General features: G+C 44.1%; 1 protein-coding gene across 1 annotated transcript in view; it reads left to right on the top strand.

The window, feature by feature from the left end:
• The window catches only part of TNRC6C (trinucleotide repeat containing adaptor 6C), a 99803-nt gene that overhangs the window by 54724 nt on the left and 25654 nt on the right, over positions 1-19425 (top strand). The window contains exons 5-10 of the mRNA XM_008693809.2: positions 3273-3488; positions 5245-5411; positions 9197-9277; positions 10570-10627; positions 16644-16786; positions 18365-18514. Coding sequence (XP_008692031.2) covers positions 3273-3488; positions 5245-5411; positions 9197-9277; positions 10570-10627; positions 16644-16786; positions 18365-18514 — 815 coding nt within the window. The remainder of the gene's footprint in view (positions 1-3272; positions 3489-5244; positions 5412-9196; positions 9278-10569; positions 10628-16643; positions 16787-18364; positions 18515-19425) is intronic.

The raw sequence follows: 19425 nt of genomic DNA, 5'->3' as shown, positions 1-19425 counted from the left end.
TGAAAAAGGACCTTATCTGTAACCTTCCTGTAGAGTTGCCTGAGTTTGGAAGAGAATCTTCAAATACATGCTCATGAAACAAGGCGTTCTGAAGAGTAGGATACTTGACCATCTGACTGAGAAAAACTCCTCTGTATAAAGCATCACCAGATAAATAGCTCTCTTGATTTCGGATATGAAGAAGTAATTATTGCGGCAGCTCCCAGCTCTGCTCTGTGCCTCCAAAGCCAGTAGCCAGCCAAGCATGATAGTAAGTGTACATTAGGCATAAAGGCCATTGGTGTGAACAAAATCCCATCCCATTAATATCTGAGTCAGTACGTAAAATGCCAGGCACACAGCCGGCACTCAGATGCCTCATCTGTGCAGTGTCGGGCTTTGCTCTTTTCTGCGCTCAGTTATGATTGGCCATTGTGTGACCGAAGCTTTCTTCCCAGCAAGGACTGCCAGTCACACTTACAAAACTGTACAGGTAGTGTCCATGGAACAAGCTAGAATTGATTTCTTATTTCATGAAAGAAAGAGCTCCATCCATGGGCTTCACTGGAGTGTTTAAGATGGGGATCATTGGTCAGGTGGGGCCTCCTGACGTCGGTTCTGTTTCCTGGCCTCAGAACTGCTCTGTGTGCATTTTTAGACTGATCTTCTGGGTGTTCGCCACAGAGGTGCTTCGTTTTCTCTGTTCTGATAGATAAAGTGTATTTAAAATTGAATGAAAGCTACATATCCTAGTGGCATTTCATTGTTACTGTTATTTTAGTCCTATACTGTATTTGTTCAGTTGGAGAAGGGAGACAAGAATTCCTGGACCCCGGGCCGCAGAAACATTTTCTCAAAAGCATTTGAAGGACCATTTTTAAAATGTTAATATCACTGTTTTAAATGTAATGCCTCATTAAGCCCATCTTTAAAAGACCTCTATGAAATTAACAAAAAGCTTATCAAAATTCACGCCAGCACTAAACATCAAACAATGGAGATTATTTTAGTGGTATGCATTTAAAATTATTTTCTACCCACGGGAAGTATTTGCTTTGAATCAGAATTAGCTGGTGGGCCTCAGGGTTGTAGCATCTCCTCTTCTAGGGCCTTTCGAGTGTCCCACGGTGCATGTGTTCTTGTGTGTGTGTGTGTGTGTGTGTGTGTGTGTGTGTGTGTGTGTGTGTTCGGCATTCTCGGTAAATTATATTCTTTCCAGAGATCATCTTAAAATGGAAATGTTGTCAGGGAGATAGTCTTTGAGACACAAGTCCTCTGTCTTCCTGGTGTTGGCATCACTGAAATAAATTCCTTTCTTGTTTCACCACCAAAAAAAGAGAGAGAAATATTGTTCTCTTGATTTGGGGGTAAACAATTATTCTTCCATTTGTAAGATTTTGAAACATGCTGCTTGCAGATCATTTGCCTTATGCACAGACATACTCTGTAGACATTTCCATTGCTTTAATGGGAATTGAGAACTTTTTATAAAAATCGATTAACTATAATTACCATAGTCTTAATATTTATTCTTAGTTTTGACTTACTTAAATCATTTGTAGTATTGCCTTTCAAAAAGATGGAAGTATAAGGATGACAAATTTTAAGTGAGTGTTATTTAATTACCTAAAATAAATCAGTATTTTTACAGCTGATTGACCATTAACAACACCTAAATTAGTTTATCTTCCTAAAACATCCATAATTTTTGTCAGCTATGTTAATTTTCCTGATTTAATTTTGTCCCTTAAATTTATAAAACTACTTTTCCCAATATACATTATTGTTTTCTGTGTAATTATAAGGAATATTATAGTTAGCGATTGCTGACAATAACTGATTAGGGCTAACTTTCCTGTTATTGGCAGTAATTAACATAATATATTGCTTAGCATGGAGCTTGTAATTTAAAATGATTCATAGGTTGCATGGTCTTTTGTCATTAATCAATATTACTGCATTTTATTAGAATAAAGTGCATCAAGGGAGCTGATTCCATACAATTTTTAGTCCAAAAAGTAATACATTTCATAATTGATGGTAATATCCATGTTGCGACCAAATTATTTAAAATTTATGGTTAACTGTTTGTATTGTATGCTCTCTATTCTTTAGTTAGTATTTAAAATGTTCACATTTCCATCTCTGAGAAACTGTATCCATATGAAAACTACACCTGATGTGAGCTATCAATAGAGTTATCAGTAGTGTCGAGTAAGCTTATAGGCAGAAGCAAGGTGAAGTATGGATTGATTGGGAAAATAAAATTTACGTATGTAACATAAAACGTTTCTCTTGCTGAGATTTAAAGATACTGGCGAGATGCTTCTTAATTTGCCTGGCCCCATGACCTCTCCTGTATTTGTCGAGAGCAATGCCATGACATTCCGGACTCCATTGCGCACCCTCGTCAGGTGGCAGCCCCCGGGGTCAGGGTGCTCTGGCCACAGCACTGGGCAGACAAGGGAAGGAAGTGTTCCCGGGACCCTTGCAGTCTGCCTGCCCAATCTTCCAGTCTCTTCCCGTCCTTTAAGACAAATGCCTCCCTCCGCTCCTTCTCAGCTCACCAAGCGCTCCCTGAGAACCTTCTGGATTTCCTGTCACTGCTTTCCTGTATGTGTTTCATCTGCTGTCTTCTCATGTCTTTGCCCAGATCTGTGTCTTTGATCGTTGGTCAAAGATAAGCTAGAATGATTTTCAGTATATATTTGCAACTTATAAATTTTTCTTATAAAATTTCTTCTAGGTTACATGTAATACTAGAAGTGTAAAAGCCGGGGCGCCTGGGTAGCGCAGTCGTTAAGCGTCTGCCTTCAGCTCAGGGCGTGATCTCGGCATTGCGGGATCGAGTCCCACATCGGGCTCCTCGGCTGGAAGCCTGCTTCTTCCTCTCCCTCTCCCCTGCTGTGTTCCCTCTCTCGCTGGCTGTCTGTCTGTCACATAAATAAATAAAATCTTAAAAAAAAAAAAAAAAAGAAGTGTAAAAGCCACTTCTTAAATATGAGTAAAACTATTCTTTTAAACCCTGTTACATTGCAGATACTGCGAGTTCAATAGTCTTCAATATTTAAGGGGCTCTCAATTTTAAGCAGGTGGCTGTCAGGAATGAAAACACTGGGAATTGAAAAAACTAAACAAATCTAATTAGGTGTGATACTGTCTCCTTTCTACTTTACCCCAAAGCCATCCTAAAGACAGATCATCTCGAAATTATTTTGAACTTGAAACGACCATTTCTACTTCTCCTCTGTTTCACTCTTACTATGTTCTCTCTCGGTCGGTGCCCTCTTCAGTCTCAGCGGGCTGGGGAGAGATGCCTAACGTCCACTCAAAGGCCGAAAGCTCCTGGGGAGAGCCGTCCTCCCCCTCCGCCCTGGTTGACAACGGCACTGCAGCGTGGGGCAAGCCGCCCAGCAGTGGCAGCGGATGGGGGGACCAGCCCACAGAGCCGCCGGTGACATTCGGGAGAGCCAACGCCCCCGCCGCCGCCCCAGCCCTGTGCAAACCAGGTAAGCCCGACTTGGCACTTGAGAAGTGGGTCAGGGTATTTTCTTGAGAGGGATACTTTCCATTGAATTTTAAGAATTCAAGGCTTAGGACACTTTCGTCATTTTATTTGTATTTTAACGTATTTGCCACGTCTGGTACATGGACACAGAGGAGGTCTTAACAGAAGCCCAGTCTCTCTTTCAAAAAAAAAAAAAAAAAAATTAGTTACCAGAATGCGAGCCACAGCATGCGTGCCAGATACCGGGTGTAGCACCCGCGCCACGGCGGCACCCTCGGGCCTGCCGTCTCGCACGGCCTCCGCTCGCTGCTCCCTGAGAAAGCACACCGTTGTTCCTGAGACCTACAGCACTTCACAGCGGTGAAGTACCTCCTGCCTCGCTTGTGTCTTGTCAGCACAATTCCACTTGAGGTGCTCCAGGCTGACGCTGCTTCTTTTCTTTTATCTTTTTTCTTTTCTTATTCTTTTTTTTTTTTAAGAAAAGGAAACAAAAATCGGGTTACATTGTCCTCCCATTGTCTGGAAGTGTAGTAAGTGCACCTGTGAAACGTCCATTCTCACGGATGTCCACATCGCATTCGCCGAGTGGAACTCTGTGACATACGGGAATTTGGCAATGTTATTACTTAGGACATTAGCATGAACCTAAGATTGTGATTTAAGTCTAGTAATAAGATTAGTTGTTCACATGGCTGCAAACGCTTCATATTTTCTTTGGACAACATTAAATGTCTTAGATCTTAGAATGCAGCTTGATTCGGTTTATATTTTTGCTATTGCATTTTGCGTTAATTTTTGTGTTTGTTACTTTGCAAACACTGGCTAGTGTGTTCTGTATATCTGCCATTCTGCTGGATTATTTATTCCATTCATGTACTTTCTTGTTGCAAATCTAAAGGGTAAGCAGGTACTTAGATTCACATGCCATCTGGAGGGGGTATATTTGTTGTTATGATTTGAACTTAGAGGCACTATTAAATATAGGTCTGCCTTGAAAAAGCATCACATATTCATAGTTTTATAGACTCCAGCTAACTATACTATCACTTCATCTTTGGCCTTCACCTTCTCCCAGGAAGTGAAAATTTGGGGTAACTTTTATACCCAAAATCACTTTATATCTTCAAAAAGTAGAAAAATAATATCCTGAAATCAAAACTCAGTAGTCAGCTTGTGGCTCCATCTGCCCATGGCCTCAGCTGTCTCCATCCTATTATTCTGGGAGTATCTCCTGGGAGCTTGTCAGAAACAGACTGTCACGCTCAACTACAGACCTGTGCGCTTCTCGTGGTCCCCAGGTGACTCGTGGTTGGTCACATTGGAGGAGCGCTAGTCCGCATGCTGCTGCAGGTTTGGATCAAATGGCAATCAAACACCACGTGGAGGACAGTAATATTTCAGGACTCTGCATTTAACCGACCATTTCATACCATGGAAACATTGCCACCTTCTCCCGTAGCCCCCAGGACTTACTGTTAGGAAGTCCGTGCTTCAAAATCACCTCTAGCGGTTAAGGGAGTTTGTAACAGCACAGACTACATATAGCTGGAGTTTGAAGAAAAAAATAAATACACATTTGCATATATATTGTATAACTAGCTCAAGAAATTCAGTTCTTAGGTCTTGGAGAAACAAAGTAGTAAGAAGGTAGATTACAATACACCCCTTTTGTCCCACCTCCCCCTAAATGATGTTATAACATAGCATCTACTTTAGGAAAGGTGAGTTTGGTAAGTTCATGTTTGCTCTCTTTCTAGCTTCAAAATCTATGCAAGAAGGCTGGGGCAGTGGTGGGGACGACATGAACCTCGGTACCAGTCAGTGGGAAGACGAAGAAGGGGGCATGTGGAACAATGCTGCTTCCCAAGAAAGCACCTCCTCCTGCAGTTCCTGGGGGAACGCCCCCAAAAAAGGACTCCCAAAGGTGTGTGCAACACTAAAGAAAAGAAACTCTAAAAATCAGTGGTACTTAAAAACACATTCAGGGTGGAGGTGGTATCTCCAGTTAATGGTGGTGGGTAGACCAGGAGTCCTCTAAGTGCTCTGGGTACTTCTGGAAGACCCCGATATTTTGTCAGGGGTCTCGCCTGAGCATAGGCTGGAGTTTTCCAGAGACTACATGGCTTTACTATCACAACAAAGCAAAGGCAGAGACAGACGTGAGAATCCAGCTGCTTCTAAGAAGCCAGACAGTAAAGAGATTCGCAAGCATGTACAACAGTACCACTCTTCTCACTAAAAGTTCTTGTTTTAAAAAACATAATTTTCCATTAAAAAAATGTTATTGGTGTTAACATAGAATAGGCTTGTTATCGTGATTTTTATTTATTTTTTAAAGATATTATTTATTCATTCAAGACAGTGAAATACAGAGAGAGAGAGAGCATGAGCAGGGGAAGAGGCAGAGGGAGAGGGAGAGGGAGAAGCAGACTCCCCACTTAGGCAGGAGCCTGATGTGGGGCTCAGTCCCAGGACCCTGGGATCATGACCTGAGCCGAAGGCAGACGCTTAACCATCTGAGCCACCCAGGCGCCCTTGTTGTTGTGATTTTTAAACAAATTAATAAATATTTTTAAATCTGTTAGTTTTAATTTCTAATACAATAAACACTGATAAATACAACCCATATAACCAGAATTTCTTTAGAGTCCTCAGTCTTTAAGAGAGGGTAATGGGGTTGGTCCTCAGACAGTTAAGTCTGAAACTTCTGAGGTAGACCATTAAGTCGTCTTGCAGCAAACGGGCGGCTGTCTGGAAAAAATTAAGTGAGATCCACAGCTCATACATGCACGAAGATAAAATCCAAGTAGATCACAAATTTAAGTATGATAAATAAAAATATAAAAATGGGAAAGAATTTGAGAAACAGTCTTGAGTGGGAATGACCTCTCCTAGCTAGGACCAAAATCTAAAAGCCATCAGATGAAAGACACAAACTTCAGTAGATACACATGGAAACTGTGCACGACAGAAAATACCAAAAAGTCAAAAGACAACAAGCTGGAAAAAAAATATTTGTGTCCTAGAATGGAGAAGGCTGATCTCCCGAATATATAAAGAAAGGTCCTAGAAACTGATTTTTTAAAAAAATCAGTAACCCACTAGAAAAAGGTGCAAAGAATACAAATAGATGGTCCCTGGAGAAAGAATGCAGACAGCTCTTACACATGTGAAGGGGTGTTCAGCCTGTTATGGAAAGAGAGTTCAATTTAATACAACACTTCGAGGGGCACCTGGGTTTAATTCTTGATTTCGGTTTGGGCACCATCTCAGGGTCGTGGGATCCAGCCCCATGTCGGGCTCTGGGCTCAGCGCGGGGTCTGCTTGTCCCTCTCCTTCTGCTGTTCTCCCCTCCCTCCACGCTCTCTGTCAAATAAATAAATAAAATCTTTTAAAAAAACAAACAAAACAACACTGAAGATCCAGTTTTCAGGGGCGCCTGTGTGGCACAGTCGTTGGGTGTCTGCCTTTGGCTCAGGGCGTGATCCCGGCGTTCTGGGATCGAGCCCCACATCAGGCTTCTCTGCTGGGAGCCTGCTTCTTCCTCTCCCACTCCCCCTGCTTGTGTTCCCTCTCTCGCTGGCTGTCTCTCTCTCTGTCAAATCAATAAATAAAATCTTTAAAAAAAAAAAAAAAAGATCCAGTTTTCATCTCTCAGACCAGCGGAAACGCACGTCTCATAAACAGGCCGTGTTGACGAAGCTGTGAGAAAACCAGCGCCCTGGCCGCGGCCGGTCAGACCGTAAACCAGTGCAAGCCGCGCAGAGGGCAGCTTGGTGTCCTCTGTCCTAACTGCAGATGCGTCGGCACGTGGGCGTGGCGCTGCCGCTTGTCTGGGGTGCAGCGGGTGGCGTCTGTACCCGGCTGGCTGTGACAGCATGTTTGTAGTCAAAAGGATGATTGAAGTATACATCCGTGGGGGGACTAGTTAGATTCCACCACGTCCGCACTGGGGAGAGCCAAACAGATTCTTAAACAGAAATTTTATATATATTCATGTGAAAAGATCACCAAAGTATATTGTTAAATGAAAAGGCAAGGTACAGAAAAATGTGTGGAGTACACACCCTCATTTGGGGACAAGGAAGAGAAGAGGGTACGTGTGTGCACGTGTGCGAAGGGGGATTTCCTCTTGGGGAGAGCAAGAACTAAGCGGACGGAGGCGGGGGGGAAGAAGATGCTTTGGTGTATACCCTTTTTCTACTTTCAAATCCTGTGAAGGTATTATCTGTTCAAAGAAAATTAATTTTACAAAGCATTCAATTAGCAGTATGCAGAACGAAGAAACTAAAACCACGGCTCTCTTCGTTAGGAGTAGAAGTGATTATAGACATCAAAAAGGAGTCTTTACAATCGGGCTGGCAGATAATCCAATTAATGATGGGACCAGAAATCCCAAATTGGTAAATTAAAACATTGTGTCCTCTTGGCAGTCTGGCCCCGGCAGCACACAGTGATCCTGTGGCCTCCACGTAAGCTGCTTGCTCGAGGAAAGAGCGCTGCCATTTTGGTATCGCCCCATACACTCCATTCTGTAGTTAGCAGCAGGCTCAACTCTGAAAAGCACTGTGAAGAATAATTTTGGAGGAGGATGTTTTTCCTACTATATTAATGCATGGTTGGAATCTTTGTGGTTGTGAGAACAGGAGGGAAATTACTGGGAAAATGGCTCACATCCCCACTCGGCTCTTCTGTGCTGCCCTGCGCTCCCCTCCTCTGCCTTGTGCTTGCTCTCTCCTTTTCTCTTCCTGTTGTCCCTCGCTGACGTTTGCCCATTTACTTTCTTCTCTACCCTAAAGGCTGCAAGCAGTGAAAAGTCAGCGAAATTAACAGGCTTGTTATTCCTTTCATCTTGCTGCCTTTTCATTCTGTTGGAGCAAACCCCCCTGCATTTTGTCGTCATCTACAGTAAAGCCAATAAAAGGGTAGAAAACATGTAAAATGTTTTGTAAACTTCACATAGTATTAGCATAGGGCCATGTTCAGAGGAGCACTTATGTGATTACTTGATAATGGAAGTGGCTCGTATTTCTGATGAACTAAATTCTCTGGGGAAGACAAATAATTCTCTTGCTTTTTTTTTTTTTTTAAGATTTTATTTATTTCAGAGAGAGAGCACACGAGAAAGAGCATGCAAGCATGAGTAGGGAGAGGGGCAGAGGGAGAAGCAGACTCCCTGCTGAGTAGGGAGCCTACGTGGAACTCAATCCGAGGACCCTAGGATCATGACCTGAGCCGAAGGCAGGTGCTTAACCAACTAAGCCACCTACGCGCCCCAATTCTCTTGCTTTTTTAAAGTCCATAAATTAGGGATGCCTGGGTGGCTCAGTCGGTTAAGCTCCCGCCTTCGGCTCGGGTCATGATCCCAGAGTCCTGGGATCAAGTCCCATGTCGGACTCCCTGCTCGGTGGGGAGCCTACTTCTTCCTCTCCCCCCTGCTCATGCTCTCTCTCTCTCGCTATCTCTGTCTCTCAAATAAATAAATAAAATCTTAAAAAAAAATAAAGTCCATAAATTATACACACGCCAACTTGCAAATGCACTCTAAAGCATTCCATAGTACTAGCCATGAAACAGAGGGACTTTCTGGTGCACAGCATTGTTCAACGTGGATACGGGGAGATTTAACTTTTAAATCACTGGGAATTTTAGGCATCTCCCATTTCTAGGAAAAAAATGCATTAAAATGTGACCCATACTTCATTTTAGGGCATGAAAACGTCTGGCAAGCAGGACGAGGCCTGGATCATGAGCCGGCTGATGAAACAACTCACAGACATGGGCTTCCCGGTGACTGGTGTCTTATTTTATTGCTCCCCTCTGTGTGTGCTGCCATGCATGGCCCTGACGGTGTCCTGCCCGCGTTTGTCATGCATAACAAGGAAGGAAGACTTTTGAGGGAGGAGAGTGTTCATACAACCTAACTTGTAAATTCCCCTTTCACAGGAGCTCTTCTGTTTAGGGATCATTGCTTTCAACTACAGCAAGGATCCACACCATTTCTATCAAGTAAGGTGTGAGAGCCTTTTCCTGGAATAAAATATGTTGTGTGATTGTTCTTTTCATTGGATTATAGAGTTTTATACTTTCTTTTAATTTATAATTAAAAGTGAATTTTCGTTAGATCATGCAGTAGATTGACAGATGACAAGAGAAAACTTGGTATAAAGTACTAAAGCTCTGTGTCCAGAAAAAGAATCCTCACCAAGCCTATTGAGTTCCTGAGTCTCAGGTCCTGGGTGGGGAGAGTTCACGAAAATGTGTCATGATGTGTTCAGTTCCTGAGATCGAATGCAGGGGTTCAGAGAGTGTGGATATCACCTGCATCTGTTATGTCTTCCCTTCAAAGGTCTTCTTTCCAGACCATTACTCAGGCGAATGTTTATCTTTGGATTACTGTGGATTTCCCTAAAGAATGAGTCCAGAATGGCCCAGTCTAGAAACTGTATACTTCATAGCAGGCCCAGACCCAGAGGTGGCCCAGCCTCTTCCCGTATGAGAGGACGGGTGGGACCCTGGAGGCCTGCCCAGGAGTCCCCGTTTCCACTGTGGTGCCTGCACACGCTGACACATCTGTTCCCATCGTAGGGATGATTAACAAAATGGATCCACTTGTTTTGTGTCACCAAGAATCTACTTCTTGGTGAAAAGTGGTTGGCAGCAATCCCAGAGTCCGTGAAGTAGAGAGTGGAGCTCTGTGCTCTAACTGCTGCAGGAACTTTCCGAAACTGTCCTGGTGGAGAGTTCACCTTTGCTGAGTGGTTGCTCCTTGTACTGAATCAATGACAAGATTCCATGGGCACTGTACATTTTGTTTTTAAAGTGTTACTTACAAATTCTTTGAAAGTCAATTCAATCTATGTTCTTACTGTAAGTGCCTTTTACTTAGAAGACCTTTGTCTCTAGCCTCAACAACGAAGAGAAGTATTTCCACTTCCAAAACCTAGTAATATAGGTTACTATGAAGTCAATATTAGGTCAACAGTAATCATTTCTCTGAGCTAATAGGGATAAAACTCTTTACTAGCTTTTTTGTTATTATAAAAGCATAATCCTAATTAAAACTCTATTTTCCTACACAGAGAGAGCCAGCTGAAGAGGCCTTGAAGAGTAACAATATGAATCTTGACCAGGCCATGAGTAAGTCCTATGATACACACTTAAAGCACACTTTTTTAAAAGGTACCAGTGTGTGGCTTTTGGATTTCCAGAAGCATTTCATTATAGTCTTGGGTTAATGGTTGAGTATGTACGGGCTAGACAGGACCAGGCTTCAGCAAAGGAGTAACCACATGACTGCACTAACCACACAGCAAGTCTCTGGAGACGGGTGGTCTCGGGATGAATGGCCAAGCCCCACGTGGAGGCATGTGTGCTTCTTTCATTTTCTTCTAGTACTTCAACAAATAGATGAGTTTTTCCATCCAGTCTGAGGGGAGGTCATAGTGACATTCTTAGAGAAAGACACTAGGACCACAGGCCAGACTTCATTTGACACTGATTGAGCCCATTCTTCACACTCGGCCGCAGAATGGGCTTGCTCGGGGGCTCCCAGAGATGTCTCCGTGCTGGCGGAGCACTTACACTGGGTGAGAGATGAGATTTACCTCAAGAATAAGCAGTCCTCGTTCTGGAGGTGCTTTAAAAGTAGTAATAACCAAAGGTCATAAGTAGTCAGAATTGGAAAACTATCACTGTTTTAGAATGGTATATTGAACTCTTTTTTTTTTTATGATTTTATTTATTTATTTGACAGAGATAGAGAGAGACAGCCAGCTTGAGAGGGAACACAAGCAGGGGGAGTGGGAGAGGAAGAAGCAGGCTTCCAGCGGAGGAGCCTGATGTGGGACTCGATCCCAGAACGCCGGGATCACGCCCTGAGCCGAAGGCAGACGCTTAACGACTGCGCCACCCCGGCGCCCCTGCTCTAGAATGGTATATTGAACTCTTAACTACAGCATAAAGGTTAAAGGAAATGAGGATTAAACATAACTATGGCTCCTACAACCTGGAAACAAAATCTCAGCACAAAAAGAGATAATTTGTGACATTAAAAAATATAAGGGGAAAAGCAAAAGGATGGAACTTTTATAAGCCAACGAAGAGAAATTGCTGTCAGTAGGAAAAGGACTATTCTATCTATGAGACGTTTAATGTATACCTCATGGTAACCATGAAGCAAAAATCCAGAACAGAGATACAGAATACAAAAAGGGGAGACAGAAAGTGGAAAACCACGAGTGTACAAAGGTTACACAGGGACAGAAGGAAAAACAGTGGAGAGACAGAATAACCAGAAGGCAAAAGATAAAAGGACAGCAGTAAGTCCTTACATGTCAGTAATCTCTCTCTCTCTCTCTTTTTTTTTTAAGACTTATTTATTTATTTTAGAGAAAGAGCAAGCACGAGCAGAAGGGGCAAAGAGAGAGGGAAAGAGGGAATCTTAAGCAGACTCCATGCCCAGCGTGGATCCTGATGTGGGGCTCGATACCACAACCCCAAGATTACAACCTGAGCCAAAATCAAGAGTCATACACTTAACCCACTGCATCACCCAGGCACCCTGTCAGTAATCTCTCTTAATGTCAATGCACTGAACTCACCGATCAGACGCACAGAGTGGCTAGATGGATTAAAGTCGCGAGTCCCAATTCTGTGCTGCCTACCAGAGACTCATTTCAGTTCTAAGACACACACAGGCTCATGTTGAAAGGATGGAAAATGATATTCCAAGCAAACAAGCAAAAAGAAGGCAAGCATAGCCATACTTGATGTCAGACAAAATAGACGTGAAGCCAAAATGGGTAACGAGAGTCAAAGAAGGTGATTATACGACGAAAGGGGTCAATGCATCAAGAAGATGTAATAGTTGTAAAAATATATCCATTAAGTAATTAATAACAGGTCATAAGGGAGAAATAGATATTATAGTAATTGGAGAGGATGGATAGATCATCCAGACTGGAAATCAATAAGGAAAAATGGAATCGAACCACACTTTAAAGCAAATAGACTTAAAAGACATACACAGATCATTCCATCCAACAGCAGTATGAAAAACCATGTTTTTCAAGCACACATGGAACATTCTTCAGGATAGATCCCCCCTTTTTTTAAGGTTTTATTTTTAAGTAATCTCAACACTGAACGTGGGGCTCAAAGTCAGTGCCCCTCCAGGATAGATCTTGATAGGCCATCAAACTAACCTTAGTTTTGGGGTGCCTGGGTGGCTCAGTCTGTTAAGTGTCTGCCTTTGGCTCAGGTCATGAGCCCAGGGACCTGGGATCAAGCCCCACATTGGGCTCCCTGCTTAGCAGGGAGCCTGCTTCTCCCTGTCTCTCTGCCGCTCCCCCTGCTTGTGCTCTCTCTCTCTTAAATAAATAAATAAAGTTTTTTAAAAAAGAGAGAGAGATTAAGTCAATAAATCAAAACACAGAAAACTCTAGGACCAGATGACTCACTGGCAGAAATTCTACCATATACTAAAGAAGAATTAACATCAGTCCTTCTCAGAGTCTTCCAGAATATAATGAAGGGGACACTTCCAGACTCATTCTACGAGGCCAGCATTACTTTGATACCAAAACCAAATGAGGATACCATAGGAAAACTACTGACCAATATCCCTGATGAATGTAGATGCAGAAATTCTCAACAAAATACTAGCAAACTGAATTCAACAACACATGAGTACGATTATATTCCATGACAAAGTGGGATTTATACCTGGGATGCAAGGCTGCTTCAACATACACAGATCAATAAATGTAACACATCACGTCAATAAAATGAAAGATAAAAACCATGCCATCATCTTAGTAGATACAGAAGAAATATTTGACAAAATATAGCATCCTTTCACAATTAAGAAAACGACAACAAAAAACAGAAAACGACCCTTAGCAGAATTGGTATAGAAGACGTACTTCAACATAATAAAGGCCATACACAGCAAACCCATAGCTAACATTATACTCCGTGGAAAGGAATTGAAAGTGTTTCCCCCTAGGACCACGAACAAGGCAAGGATGCCCATTCTCTCCACCCCTGTTCAGTATAGTACCAGAAGTCGTAGCCAGGGCAGTTAGGCAGGACAAAGAAAAAGAAGAAAGGCATCCATGTTGGAAAGGAAAGAGTCAAATTCCTGTTATTTGCTGATAATATGATCCTATATATAGAAAATGCCAAAGAATCAAAGTTGGAATTAACGATTTCAGCAAAGTGGCAGGATACAAAATCAACATCCGGAAATCAGTTGCATTCCTTTACAGTAATGATGAAGCATCCGAAAGACATAAAACCATCTCATTCACAGTAGCCTTAAAAACCATAAAACGGGGCGCCTGGGTGGCACAGCGGTTAAGCGTCTGCCTTCGGCTCAGGGCGTGATCCCGGCGTTATGGGATCGAGCCCCGCATCAGGCTCCTCTGCTATGAGCCTGCTTCTTCCTCTCCCACTCCCCCTGCTCGTGTTCCCTCTCACTGGCTGTCTCTCTCTCTCTGTCAAATAAATAAATAAAATCTTAAAAAAAAAAAAAACAATAAAACACTTAGGAATAAATTTAACTGAGGAAGAAGTGGTCTGCACAGTGAAAACTGCAGGACTTTGCTGAAAGAAATTGAAGAAGATACAAACGAATGGAAAGGTGTCTGATTTTTAAAACGGGTAGAATAACTAAATAGACATTTCTGCAAAGAGGAGATCAGATGGCCAGGAGAAACATGAAAAGGTGCTAAGCATCCCTCATCATCAGGGAAATGCAAATCAAAACCACAGTGAGATCTCATCTCACTCCTGTCAGAGGGCCTTCGTCAAGAAGGCAAGGACCCAGGTGCCGGCCAGGACGTGGTGAAAAGGGAACCCCTGTACACTGTCGGTGGGAGTGGAGATTGTCCGACTGGTATGAAAAACCATATGGAAGTTCCTCAAAAAATGAGAAGGAGACTCACTGTCCAGCAATTCCAGTTCTGGTCTATACGCAAAGGATGAAAATGGGGTGTTGACAGGATATCTGTACTTCCGTGTTTATCACAGCATTATTCACAATAGCCAAGGTATGGAAACACCCCAGACGCCCATCAACGGATGAATGGCTGAGAAAGATGCGGTTCATGTACACAGTGGGCTCACTGGGCTGTGAGAAAGGGGGCTGTCCTGCCATCTGCACCAGCATGGACAGACCTTAAGCACGTGACGCTGAGTGAGCGAAGTCAGACAAAAACAAGCACTCCAGGATCTCCCGCATATGCGGCATCTATCAAAGTTCAGCCTGTAGAGCACAGACAGCAAATGGCGGCTCCCAGGGAGTGGGGCCTGGTGGTGTTTCAGGGTACAGATTTGTAACAAGCCGTAGGGAAGCCACAGAGATCCAGTGCGCAGGGTGCTGACTGCAGACAGTCCTGTTGTAACGCGATTGGGTAGCCCGCTAAGTGCTGCTGCAGGAGCCGTCATTACAATTTACAGGTGTATCGGGGTTACACGTACACCTTCAGCTTATGCAGTGGTATACATCCGATTCGTTCACCTAAAAATAAATAAATAATGATGACGTTAAATATTCACACGTAAAATGCAGCTGATTCTTGTCATCCGTCCCCAGGAAATACAGGGTCGGCTCCCGCAAGCCTCTGGCCACAGCATTTTTGCTAACCAGTCAGTACATAACCTTGCTTTATGTGTGTTTCTATCTAAAGATACTTTATTTAATATATATGTCTCACAAGTAACCTTATGCCGTATTTCTTTTTTTATAGTAAAACATTAGCTAGGAAAGATTTGGCATTTTCCTGACCCCGGGTCATGTGACCATGGATCTCTTTGGCCATCTACAGTCACGCTAACGCTGTCCACTACACTTTCTTAAAATCAGTCTCCATCTTGGGGCACCTGGGAGGCTCATTCTGTGAAGCATCCACCTCTTGCTCTCAGCTCAGGTCTTGGGGGTTGTGAGTCAAGCCCCACATTGGGCTCTGTGCTGGGCGTGGAGCCTACTTAAAAAAAAAAATCAGTTGTCATTTTGTCATCCAAAGAGTTAGACGTTCTTCCCTCCTTTTCGGTAGCTTCGTCGCACACCGTAGATATGACTTCAGCTCTTTCTGGGCGCCCTTATGTACAGACGGCGACTTTTCTCTTCCTTTTGTTGGAGGCACCATATTGTTGATTCGCTCACATTGAACTTGAACAGCAGCACCGTAACTCATGCCTGGACAGCACTTACCTAACGTGTTTTCTCCGTCAGGCACAACACTGCCTTCTTGCACTCAGGAACCCAGGAGAGGACATTAGCACTACACGTGCGGGTCCATTTTAAACACCAAAGTCACCCAAAAAGCACAAAAACATGGCACTAAACAGACCACAAAGGGACACTTGTTACTGTAGGGGAGCTCAGTAAGAAGCACATCTCGTTTGGCCTGAGTTCGGAATGTGTGTGGGGGGCAACCGAGACTTCACCACCCTGCACGTGTCCACGGATGACCACAAAAGTGCCACGATTACTGACTTGGGGCTGCAGATAAGTTTAGCCAGCCGGTGAATTCACAAGCACAGAATCCACGAATGATGAGGACCAACTTTGTGATTAATGTGCAGGTGCTGAAATGTGTGGTACAAGCTGCCGGGACAGAAATGACCGTCCCTGTGAGCTGGAAGAAGTTAGTGTAACTTGTTAGAAGTGTAAAACAGCACAAAGTCACAGGTAGCCGTGCCAAAGCGGTCTCTAGCCCCAGAGCCCGTGAGGACAAAAACCTTGTCTGTTTTGCATGATACTGTGTCTCTAATACTTGAAACAGCCCTTGCAGCTCACGGGATGCAGGAAGTGGAAATCAATGGCTGTGAGGGGTCAGCGGCGCCATATTAAACAGGAAGGTCAGGGCAGGAACACAACCTGGGAAGGCTGTGTGAAGAACGGGGTGCATCCCAGTGGGGAGGAAGGGCAGGCCCCCCTGAGGGGTCCAGTGACAGGTGTGATTGGTGTGGGCGGAGCAGGGACGAGGGCAGGGACCATTCGCAGACTATGGGGCTCGCAGGAGCGAAACCACGTCCTCCCTGTTTTCCATGGGGTTGAGAGGCTCCAACTGGTGCCCATCTCTGTTCAGCACTCCTGACTGACACTCCTTGGGCATTTAGGTGTAAGTGTTACTTCTGTTTACTCCAGGCGCCCTGCTGGAAAAGAAGGTGGACGTGGACAAGCGTGGACTGGGAGTGACCGACTACAATGGAGTGGTCACCAAAGCCCTTGGCTGCCGCCCACCAGTCTCCAAAGACTCTTCCGGGGACCGCCCCACCTTTCTCGACAAGGTATGAATTTAGGGGATGTTTTGTTTGTTTGTTTGTTTTTAACAAGAGGTGGTTTTCATTTTAACTGTATCCTTAATGCAAGCTGGATTAAGTAAATACTTGCCGGACTGTAATATTTAAGTGACTTTCACCCACTTTTAAAAAATATATATGAATGTTTAACTCAGAAGAAATAGTGTTAGTGTTGTATTTCACACAGTGTGACTAAGGATAAAAAATACTGAAATTGAAAACTGATTTTCATTTTAGTGGGTGAACTTGGCTGGGTTATCTGCTTCAATTTGTCTAGTAACAAGGGTCATCAAATTTCTGTTTTACAAATGTCTTACTTTATAAGACATTGGAAATGATGTGTTACATGTTTAACCTGAGAAAAAGAAACTGTAAGTGGTTGGGCGCAGGCACCCATGTCTAGCCGGCCCAGCTCGGCCGCTTCAGAGAGGGTGCAGGTGTCTGTCGGAAGCCCCTGGGGTGGTTGACGTGTCCAGACACCGGTTCAGTCCTTTCAGGATTGTCGTGTAGTGATGTCCCCTCTCCAGATGGGTGTGCCTTCGAAAGGAGGGGGGAGAACAGCATGCCATGAAATTCAGTCAAAATGTTGAACCTTGAAAATAAAATTGAAGCAAGAAAGGACAGATTTAAAAAAACACGACAAATAGGCTCACAGGAGAGAGAGCTAAGACTTCACCGCTGCTCACAAAGAAACAGGGTCCTCTGCCACACACTCCCCTGCAGAGCGCTGTGGCTGGGGAGGGCCCGGAGGGAGGGTCCTGCTCTGCCTGCCCTGCTGTGGCTCCGTTCACATCCAAGATGCTTAGTGAGAACAGCCAGCAATATGTGGAGCACACTTAGTCTAAAATATTATTTGTTGTTTATGTGAAATTCTAATTTAATTTGGTATCTTGTATTTTTATTTGCTGAGTGTGGGACCCTGACTTATTTCCTTATCTTTAAAATGTAGAATAATACCAAAAAAAAAAAAAGGACAAGAAAAAAGAAGAAAACATGTAGAATAATACTACACGCTAGCTGTAAAGTCAGAGGAATTAAATTCGCAAAGGGTCTGACACATAATGTGACCTTAATAATGTCAAAGAGTTAGTAGGATCCCTCTGCTTTATAACTGACCCTCTTACTGGATTAAACCGTATGAACTTGCTGGGGGTAGGTCAAAAACAGCCGACTGTCCCCAGAATGCAACCCCATGTACACCTAGAGCCTTGGCACTGAAGGGAAGGAGCCTGTTTATTTGAAAATGGTTGTCAGGTGTTTTCCAAATAAGACTTCTGCTAATGTTTCCATGCCTCTCCTGAGCCCTGCCCCCGGGCGGGGTCGGTTGTAAGTTACCGTGTGTGTTTGTAAAGTAATTGTTACAATGAGAGCAGCATCTTAATCCTGTTTCTCTTTTTCTTTTCTCCTCTTCCTTTGGCCCGTGTTCTCCATTCTCTTGTTATCCACACTTTTTTGATCTTTTAATTCTTTCTCCATCCATACCCTTTATGTGTCCTTGGGAAACTGCTTTGTGCTTTGTCTGCGGATGGACACTGCACACAGCTCACCCTTTCTTTCTCCAATCAGGACGGCGGCCTAGTGGAAGAGCCCACGACTTCACCGTTTTTGCCTTCACCAAGCCTGAAGCTCCCCCTTTCAAACAGTGCACTCCCTAATCAGGCCCTGGGTGGGATTGCCTCAGGGCTGGGCATGCAAAACTTGAATTCTTCTAGACAGGTAAGGCTGTGGGGAGAGAGCCAGCGCGGCCTCGGTTTCGCCCGCCTCTAACAAACGTGTTCAGGACATACACTTGGATCTTTAACTTTCAAATACAGTCGAGTGTGTAAAGGTAGCTGAAATATTAGAAGGATTTCCCTTCGAGTGATGTACAGGTGTGGAGAGTTGAATCTAGTTCTTGAAATTGAACCATGTTATAGAAAAGTCGTCCAAATTTAATTTGACACATAACAAACACATACGTGAGCTCAGTGCCCCCAGCACTCAGCACTGCTGGGTTAAACGGTGTGCTGCAGAGTGGTCTCCGGTTGCCAGATCCTTGACGGATCCGGGTGACGCCTCCTTTCTGCTGGCAGTCCAAACCTGACATACACTGGTCTTTGAGAAAACACCACATGCTTCCCCTGCTCCCTGAAACAGAGGTGACATCTCGGTGGTTTCCAGAGAGCCGTTTTCCCTTCTCTGACACTCAGGGGAGGTGAGAGTCCCTGTCAGGCAGCACGGAAGGGAGGACTGCAAGTTTGTATTGGCCGCTGCTCTGTGGCCCTTGTGTCTCCCAGTCCCTCTAGAAGACGTGACCTGCAGTCCAGCCATGCCCTTCCCATCTATAGGACGTCCTTTTCGTGGACTTCCTCGCACGTGAGGCTGACTCGCACCCATCTCCAAAACATCACTGTGATGTTTGGGGTGGCCCAGCAGCGTCCCCATCTGCACCAGCCCGCGGTCTTACATTACTAACGCTGGTGGTGGTTCAGCGCAACACCTGCTTTTCGGGGTCTCTGCCATCGGACTGTGAACAAGCTGGCAGGTGGGGTGCTGGGAGCGAGCCCACCTGGCAGGTCTGTTCAGTGCCCATCAGGTCACTTACTCTCCAGAGCAGAAAGTACACCTAAAATGCATTGATTATATTT

This window comes from Ursus maritimus, unplaced genomic scaffold (genome assembly GCF_017311325.1).
Source record: "Ursus maritimus isolate PB19 unplaced genomic scaffold, ASM1731132v1 scaffold_24, whole genome shotgun sequence".
NCBI lineage: Eukaryota > Metazoa > Chordata > Mammalia > Carnivora > Ursidae > Ursus > Ursus maritimus.
The sequence above is the reverse complement of the archived record's forward strand: the minus strand, read 5'-3'. Positions and strand labels throughout refer to the sequence as shown.